The sequence below is a fragment of the Gadus chalcogrammus genome, chromosome 4, assembly GCF_026213295.1.
Source record: "Gadus chalcogrammus isolate NIFS_2021 chromosome 4, NIFS_Gcha_1.0, whole genome shotgun sequence".
Classification (NCBI taxonomy): Eukaryota; Metazoa; Chordata; class Actinopteri; order Gadiformes; family Gadidae; genus Gadus; species Gadus chalcogrammus.
The window spans coordinates 8,992,496-9,002,495 of record NC_079415.1 but is presented as its reverse complement, the minus strand read 5'-3'; the positions used below and the strand labels follow the sequence as shown (position 1 = coordinate 9,002,495).

General features: G+C 46.5%; 1 protein-coding gene across 1 annotated transcript in view; it reads right to left on the bottom strand.

Annotated features, from left to right (window-relative positions):
- Positions 1-2,047: 2,047 nt before the first annotated feature.
- Positions 2,048-10,000, bottom strand: part of adamtsl4 (ADAMTS-like 4) — a 22,560-nt gene continuing 14,607 nt past the window's right edge. The window contains exons 7-15 of the mRNA XM_056587756.1: positions 9,315-9,504; positions 7,917-8,165; positions 7,068-7,197; positions 6,547-6,751; positions 5,750-5,923; positions 5,195-5,365; positions 4,816-4,995; positions 4,488-4,635; positions 2,048-4,223 (exon numbers count right to left, since the gene is read on the bottom strand). Coding sequence (XP_056443731.1) covers positions 4,093-4,223; positions 4,488-4,635; positions 4,816-4,995; positions 5,195-5,365; positions 5,750-5,923; positions 6,547-6,751; positions 7,068-7,197; positions 7,917-8,165; positions 9,315-9,504 — 1,578 coding nt within the window. The 3' untranslated portion in view covers positions 2,048-4,092. The remainder of the gene's footprint in view (positions 4,224-4,487; positions 4,636-4,815; positions 4,996-5,194; positions 5,366-5,749; positions 5,924-6,546; positions 6,752-7,067; positions 7,198-7,916; positions 8,166-9,314; positions 9,505-10,000) is intronic.

Sequence of the window (10,000 nt, the reverse complement as noted above, 5' to 3'; positions counted from 1 at the left end):
CACACACACACGCACACACGCACACAAACACACACACACACACACACACACACACACACACACACACACACACACACACACACACACACACACACACACATCTCAGCCCACCCACCCAACCCCCTCAGCACACACACACACACACAAATTCAAACACACACACAAATAAACACACACACACACACACACACACACACACACACACACACACACACACACACACACACACACACACACACACACACACACACACACACACACACACACACACACACACACACACACACACACGTCAAACGGTAGTTATGACGCAATATGTCCTGGGACCATCGACAACTCTCAGCGCCTTTCTATACACTACAATTACGTTCCTCCATTTTGCGTATTGTTTTGTAGCATGCCCATTCCGGCACGTGACATATAATGCAATTTCAATATTCACAAGAAGGCGGCAGTTTTTGTAGAATGCTGCAAAATACATACAAAATATTTTGTGTGCGTTTTCAGGCGTTGTGAATTGTTGTGGACGGTGCCTGGCGCGCTGCTCGGAGCCACCTATTGTTCTTGCCCCGAGCCCTGGCCTTGGTGCTGAAACGAGGACCACTGCCTTTCCCAAGTGCACACCGTCGTCCACATGCATAGGTTTCATTTGTGTGATTTAAAAAAAATTGAATATTTATGTGTGTGTCTGTGTGTCCGAGCGGTAGAAAAAGAGTGCGTTTGTCCGATGTAAAGACAGCGGGGTGAAGGGAAGAGAGAAAGAGTCATCGGGTTCAGGGTAATTCACTCCGAGAGGTCACCATCTGCCTAGGCAACGTGCCCCGTGCCCCCCACCCCACAAACACAACGTTCATCATCTATCATCGCGATACTTGGTATGTGTTAACCGAGTCAATCGCTCTGAGGCCTTTATGCTACAGAGCTGTCACGCAATGTGGTACATGGTTGGGACCCGTTGGAAAGGCACGCGATCCCTGCTCCCAGAGCAGCTATGGGGGGAGCGATAGGAGAGAGCATCAGGAAGCACGGTAGAGGAACTCCGCGCTAAGCCCTTGTCTTTATCCCCTTGCATGATTTAACATATTTCAGGCTATGTCGACGAATGGGCGTGGTTTGTGAATATCCAATTGCGAGCCCTTTTTTCTGTGTTACAAATGGACCTATGGCTGTGCTGCTTTGTATAAACCTGACATCTTCAAACTTTTATTCGGTCATTCTGAAAAGTGGCCTATATAGTAGGCCCTTAAGTTCATTGGAGACTACACCTGTACCTGCTGTTTGGATTGAACATAGAGAAAACTAAAAACGGTGACATAGCCAGGAAGATATAAATCAATTAGGCAGTGCAGCAATACTGTAGCGAATGGCTTTCCTGATCGTTAGTGCCATTTAGGAATACACAAGGGCGCCACCAGTTGGGGTCTAGTCTATAATACAAGGTCATGAGAAGATATCATCGTTCAAAGGGGACATGAATGAGGCTTTGGTGACCAAGAACTAAGTAGCAGGATGGCTCTCCCAACATAATGTTCAAAGACCATGATCCCTATTTAGAGAAGATAGTAGATTAATAGTGAATAATGAGCAACAAATGAATAGCCTATATCCGGATTTTTTCTTTCATATAGGCCGCAGGCATTCACTAGCCTCACTCATGGCCATTTGTGTTTGAGTTTTAAGGATACAGTCGTATATTTATAAAGCTATTGTATAGTATGGGCTGCACTTCGTTCAACCTTATTGCCTGATTTAAAAAAAAAAAAAAAAACTTTTTTTTTTAAAACTGACAGTAAAACTCTTCAGATACTAAGACAGCAAATGAGTTGCAGCCTTACACCTATGTTTATAGTGCCACCTACTGGCAAGATTGGGTTTTATTTTGCACGTTGGTGTTAAAATATCCTTTATTGTAGGTCTAGCATTTACCATCCTATATCAATAAAATACGATGTGGGATTCAATACCAATATAAAACTAATGTATTTAAACTGTATAACTCAATTAATTAAATAAAGCACATACAGATGGTACTTTGTCTCGATCAAAGCTAATGAAACTGAAACATAAAAAACACCAGTTTAATTTATTTTTATCAGGTTTATTTAAAATGAAGCTTTGTGGTAGCATATTCTTGCACTGCAGTGCTTGGTTTTTGCAAATAATATAAAATCTGTCCAATCATCAACAATAACAATTGTATAAACTCTTCTAAGTAACATCAGGAATTTTCTATACCTTCTTTAAGAGCAAAAAAATAAATATATGTTATTTTAATAATACATAAATAACTAACCTTGATTCTATTTTTTATATAAAATTGATTTTTCCACTAAGAGATTAGACACGCAAAATGAACATTCACAGGGCCACTAAAACAAGACACACACGCACACACACAGACACACACACTCACACATACACACACTCATACACCGTCATGTATACACATACGCGAATACACACACAAAATAAAATGACTGATTCGCATTTGAAGGCATATTCTGAAATATAACAGGACTGTTAGATGTGATAATAAATGTTTCCAGCAGTCAATAACAGCACACAATACATTTAAGAGTAATCATGGTGTGAAAATAAACTATATGCACAAATACACAGGTCGCTCACAAGTCTTTATGAACGTGCATGAGGGTGAGAGTTTGTAAATGTGTTGTTCTGAAGGGAAAAGAAGAACAGAGAAAGATAGAGTGAGAAGGTGAGGGAGAGAGAGAGAGAGAGAGAGAGAGAGAGAGAGAGAGAGAGAGTATAGAATAGAATAAGAAAAAAGGAAAACACTGAAGCAATATTCCAAGAGATGATGATAATTAAAAGGCAGTTAAGTCTTTAACGCACCATCGCTTAACTGTTTAATAATTCAGATTTGTTAGCCCTGTTCCTTGTTCCAACATCTCTGTTATTATACCCAGACGTCCTACAGGGGTCATGTCGGAAGCATTAAACATTTCCACAATAAAACATTGCAGAAAAAAACGGCTAAATGGAAGAAATTGTTTTTTCTTCGGTCACATTTTTCCTTGCCTTGGCAGTCACACGATAAGAAGGCTTTGCATGTCTGGGACACGCAACGACGAGGTGAGAAACCCTCAGGCCCATCTGTGGCCCTTTCATTTCATCACTATCAAATTAGTCAATTGGTGAAAGGTTTTTATGATTATTATTAGGTTGACTGCAATCATAATCTAATGTTTCTTCATCGTCGTAACTATTTAGTTGTTGTGATCGACAGGAACTCAAAGCTAAACATCACCTCTTTGAGGTGCCCGAAGAGTAGGGCCCCTTGGGGACAAAAGGGGGCCCTTGAGGAGACTGTGTCTGTGAGTTATTATCCCCATCACACGCAGAGCTATGGGCTAGAATGTCCTCCTCCTCCCATCACACGCAGAGGCTCAGCTATGTGCTACAACGCCCTCCTCATCGTGATCCACGCTGGGGTTTGGTCAGATACTGCCACGGACACCGACAGCCCGTTCCTTTGGTTCATGTCTCCAAACATTCATCTGAAGAGGCCACCAAGCGTGAAGATTTTTTTGGCAAAAAAAGTAAACATATATAATATGCAAATGAACCCTTGGAGTTCGGCTGGGGCGCCACACAGCCTCAATGTGGAGGCACATTGAAATCTCAGCATCTCTATACAAAAAATATCACACACTCCCATATTCTAGAGGAGGGTATCGGTCTGGTTTTAAGAAGGCAGCTGTGAGAGGTTGAAAGGAGAGCACTGAGATCATGGAACAACCTTCTGTTAAAACTCTCATCCATACCAACAGGCGTCCCAGACTGGAGATCATTGTGCTGCACACACACTTTAGTGACAGAGTCCTGAAGAGAGAGTGGGTCGGCGGGGAACAGTTGTGGAAATGGTGGTTCAAAGTGACTCTGTGGCTTTATATATATACACAACGCCTCCTTTACGTGGAGAATGTGGAGAACAACACAAGATTTCATCTGGTGACGGGGGTGTTGACAGGCACGGGGTCGCTGGTGCTGCTTAGCTTTGATCTGGTTGGATTTGGACCCCGCCCCCACCCCAACATATGCTGGAGCCCTGTTGGACCTGGACCTGGCTGCTCAGTGTCTCTTGGCACGCTGGGCGTTATGGGTACATGAGGCACAACAGGCGGTTTTGTAGTAGGAGTAGACACAGAGCCTGGCCTGGACCACCATCATGCAGTTGGACCGGCGGTCCCTGCAGTTCTCATCTGGGGGACGGATCAGGAGACAGGGGTCAGTGGGACGACAGGAGATGCAACATATTTGATGTTGACGGAGGATGTACTCATGCATCACACACACGCACACGCACACGCACACGCACACACACACACACACACACACACACACACACACACACAGCCTCACACGCACACACACACACACACACACACACAAAGCCTCACACGCACACACACACACACACACACACACACAAAGCCTCACTCACACACACACACACACTCACTTACCTGTAACCTGTGGACCGCAGGGTATGGTGTTGCAGAATTGTTCCTGTTCTGGTTTGGGGGAAAAATCACATTCTTGGCTGTACTGTTTGTCCACCGTCAGGCACCGTACCTCCCTCATCTGAAGTCCTTTTCCACAGGATCGAGAGCACTACAGCAGAAAAGAAGAGCAAGATTATGAATAAGGTTACAAAAAAACGTTGATCCAAAAGCAGTAGTACACCACTATGTTTATTTTGATTGTGTTGTGAGATTCCATTTGGTGTCGGTCTTCATTCCTTCGTCTAATGTCCCCTGTACTCCTCTATGCCCTCGACAGCGCCCTACTCACCGCACTCCACTCTGTGGTGAACCACTGGGCTTTACACGCTCCCATCTCACACTGCTGCACGGCCACAGGCTTGGCCTGCTCCGCACACTGGCCTGCTGGTGCCACAGTGATATCGCTCCCCATCTTCTGGACACAGATGATGTCTCGGCGCTGGGTTCCATTCCCGCACGCAACATTGCACTGGGATCAGAACGACGTCGGTTGGTTGGTTACTTTTAGAGTCGACAAAGTCATTAAGCGTTTAAAAAATGTACAATATATAGAATGTAAAAAACACTTCAAGTGAACACAAATCACATTGTCGACTGAGACGAGGATATTTAAAAAAGATGGACTACAACTATGAGTTAATATTACTAGTATGACCTTATTCTCCTACCTGAGTCCAGGGGCTGCTGTACCACATTCTGGTGGGCTTGCACACCCCCGTGTTGCACGCCTTCATCTCTGCAGGCTTGTCCCCCACACAGTCTCCCCCATCTTTCCCGCCGCCATGGCTCAGACACAGCACCTCCCTCTTCTGCACCCCGGGGCCACACGGCGCCGAACACTGGGAGACATGGGGGGGGGAAGGTGTGTGTTGACAAGATCATTGTGTTTCCATCCTTTAGGAGACTGGGCCTTTATACAAAGTGACCTACAACCCAGGCCGAGAACATCAGAGCATACAAACTAAATACAGTAGCACTGAATACAGTAAATCATGCATTTCCTGCACGACCAAGTTAATAAGACAATAGGGCAGCGTGCCCGATTAGTGTTTATTTTACTTAATCATTATCTTAGCTGTAGTCAAGTGCTTAATAGTAACGACCCACAGATAGTAAAAAGTACAAAGTTGGTCAGTCCATGAGAAAATGAAGCACATGCTTGCAGGTTTCGTGGCAATGGGCCTGTTTGCATGGGTATATGGTTTGTATTCTTTGTAACTTACAGTATTTGCCCAACCGGTGAAGTACCAGTTGGTAACACAGGGCCCCATGTTGCAGTCCTCACTTCCCTCTGGGCGAAGCCTGGAGTGGCACTCTTTTTCATGGACCTCGTTGCCATGGTCACTGACACAGCGCACGCTCCGCAGCCTCCTGCCCACGCCACAGTCCACTGAGCACTGAACGAGAGAGAGGAGAGACACGGAGACAGTGAGAGAAAGAGAAGACAAGATACACAGGGAGACCAGAAGAGAGAGAGAGAGAGAGAGAGAGAGAGAGAGAGAGAGAGAGAGATAGAGAGAGAGAGAGAGAGAGAGAGAGAGAGAGAGAGAGAGAGAGAGAGAGAGAGAGAGAGAGAGAGAAAGGCACACAGGGAGACCAGGAGAGAGAGTGAGAGGGAATACAAGACACACATGGAGAGTAGGAAAGAGAGAAATGTCAGCCTGTTGTTCTGTCTGTCCTGTGATCCATTCATGTATCCATACATCTTTGTGTCTATGTATCTATATGTCTATAAGTTTGCGTGTATGCATCTCTTCAAATCCAATAAAATAATACACTTCAGCACTTGCTTTATTCTCATGGTTTTCTAAACACTGGCAAAAGAGAATAGAATCAATCATTCATCTGTTCATCGCAAGGAATAATCACCATTTGGGCAGAAAATCCCAATTGTTTTTTCTGTCCTAATTATGCAGCCTCTACACTCACACTCACACACACACACACACACACACACACACACACACACACACACACACACACACACACACACACACACACACAGGCTGTCTGTACTGACCGAGCCCCAGTCGGAGCCCACCTCCCAGTGGGAGCAGGGGCTGAGCTGGCAGGCCTGCGAGGCCTGGGGGGGGGTTAGGGCCGCACAGCGCTGGGGCTGCACCATGGTGGAGCGGTTCCCAAACCGCTGCCTGCACTGGAGCTGCCTCTGCTGCACGCCCGGCCCGCAGGACACGCTGCACTCGGACCAGCCACTCGCCTCCCAGCTGGCTCAGACAGGGGTGATGGGGGGGGGGGGGGGGGGCAGTGATGCAGACAGTTATTTGGTTGTTTTTATGCAGTATGCATCGACGACATGAGCAAGGATACGTGAATCAGTCGTTGCAGCATGCGAGATTTGATCTAAAAAGAAAGGCTCGTTTAAATATTCTAATATTTTGCATTAACATCCCCCTGATATGAATGACCAAATGTGTGATTTAGGATGAGTCTATCTAGTTCTCTTAGAGGTCATTATAACAAAATGTTTTTCTTTCAGAACAATGGTGTTTTATACTTTGTATAACTAGTGTGGGTACTCACAACGGCGGGCAGTGCTGGACGTTGCAGGGCTCGTCCTCGGGGCCGGGTTTAGTGGCCGAGTCGCACTTCCTGTCTGACTCCTCCTGGTCGGTGAAGCGGTTGATGCATAGAATCACCCGGTGCTGTGAACCTGCAGCCAATCAGAGAGAGTAAGACTGATGACGAGATCAAGCATCACCGTCATCAGGTCATTAACTAGACGGGAGGGGTTAGTTAACCTGTACGGCAAAATGGATCATGTAAGACAAATTACCACATTTAAATCGGTTTTGGGTTCACTGGCTCTTTAAATACTTCATTTTTGTTGTTTCTACATGAATTCCACCATTTTAAATTAAAAATCCAGTACAAGCAATTAATCATGCAAAAAAAAGTTAGTGATTTACAGCACTAATATATATATATATATACTATAATACCATTTCTTTGGCAGTCTGTTTCATCAGCACTACACTTTACACGTTAAACTGGAGGAGCCATATTATTATCATGAACAATTTGGACCTTCCTAGAATTGAGGGAAGGAAAAGTCTCCCTTAATGAGTACAGATTTGGGGTCTCATGGTCTTTAAGGAAAAAAAAACATTGATCATCATACTTAGGCAAACGCTTGATCAAGCTAAGCTGCTAAAGAGCCGGAAAGGATTGGACAGGATTATGTTGTTCATCATGTCTAACATACAAATACGGTGGATAACAGTTTCTCTAAATAACGCCCGACCACCACAAGAGGGAGACATTCTACAGTGCATAATGAGGGCTGACCAGAGCTCAGGACTTCTATGGGACTACAGGAACAAAGACTGCAGGGACCCATTCAGAGCAGGTCAAAGCTCTCTGGAAGCTGACCTTTGCCACAGGAAGCAGAGCACTCGGTGAGCTCGCCCCGGCGCCACACAAAGGGCGACTGCGTGTCGAGGGGCAGATCTGTGCGCGGGGGGATGCGGGGGTTCCGGTGCGGTGCCGAGCCCCGAGGGCGGGAGACTTCGGGGGACCACCCATGTGAGGAGGAGGAGGAAGAGGAGGAGGAGGAGGAGGGGAACAAGGGGACTGACACCGGATGACGAGCGGGCTCTTCCAGTGATACCGTGATGGACCCTGGAGGACAGAGAGATAGAGAGGGTCAAATACAGTGGGTTATTATAGGGGCCACACGTGAGGGGCCCCATGGTGGGGAGCCTGGATTGTAAGCGACAGAGGGTGGGAAGAGGTAGAGAAACTGAGTGGTGATGACTCAGTGGCAGATCAACACATGATGTAACAATGAGGTCAGAGACAAGCCGTTTACAGCCTGTGACATACAAACCCTGTCACACACACACACACACACACACACACACACACACACACACACACACACACACACACACACACACACACACACACAGGCAAGAAAATACACACAAGCACACAGACAAAAAGATATGCGTACACACACACAAACAAGCATGCACACAAACACACACTCACAGAGACACACACAGACACACACACACCAAGACACACACATCCAAACAAACTCAAATTCACACAAATGGTTTACCACTTTGGAAATGTGTTTACCCTTTAAAGTGGTAACTTTAGAGGATGAGGGGATGAGGGGATGTTGATGTTTTGTAACCCAGAATATAATTATATAAAACCAACATTTCGGCTCCACCCTTGCAAGCACACAAAGTGCCCACATACACCACCACACAAAGAAACACAACAAGCATGTGTAAAAAAAATCGAACCCTATTCACACCTTTAGTAACTTAAGCACACACATCACACATAGGCACACACCGTGTACACATACAGACACACACACACACGCACACACACACACACACACACACGCACACACACACACACACACACACACACACACACACACATCTGTGTGTTTGTGTAGGCCTATCTTGACCTATGACACACCCACTGTCAACCATAAACATGTCAGTCATCGAGGAATCTGTGTTGGATTAGCCTCGCCTGCATAGCTGGAGCATAATACAGCTCTGCTCTGTGTTTGATTTAGAGCTTAGTCCTAGAAAGGACTCCATCATGTGATGCACACCGAACCTAAATCAAAACCAAGGACACCCCGCTGCCTACTATGACAGATGCTATTGTTCTGATGGTATGTTTATGTGTGAAAAGTGTGAAAAGGGGGGAATCTCTGGGAGTGGTTGAGTTAAGGTTGGTTGTGAAGTTTGTTTAACAGAGAGATGGATGGATGGAGACGGCGACCACCAGACTCACCGGCGCTGCGCAGGGGCGAGCTGGCCCCCTCCCACAGCCCCTCCCTCTCCCGGGGCCGCTCCCTGGCCGGCTCCCTCTCCCTCTCCCGCTCCCTCTCCCGCTCCCTGGGCTTCTCCCTCTCCCGCTCGGCCCGCTCCACGGGGAGGTGGTACTCGTAGTCGATGCCCGGGTTCTGCCGGTGGAAGATGATCTGGGGATAGAGACAGTGTGATGGCGACGCCCTGCGGTCTGACCCGGGAAATGCAGGCCACGCGTCTTCCCTTTCACCGGCTCCATTATTGATCTAAGGTCCGGTTGCTATGGTTCTCGTCCGACGGTGCCTCAGACCTTGTGGAGGCCGGGGTGAGGAGCCAAGCCCTGGGAATGAGGGGAGCGGAGGCTGTCCTGTCCTCTCTGATACTGAATCAAACATGTGTCATGTGGGTCTGGTGGAAATCTATGGCCTGCATCACATGACCACTGATCAGGCTCGTCCAAACTGAACAACAGAGATCCTTGACTTGTTGACGTCCAAGCAGGTCTCGGAATGTCAGGCCCTCATGCTAATCTTAGTGCCTCTTGTTAACATTAGCTTGTCAACTCCACAATTGCCCCTCATGCTAACATTAGCCTCAAGCATAAGCACCTGTAAAAAAAAACTTGTCTATACCGGTGCACTGGCATGCCTACATGAAACCAACCTATAA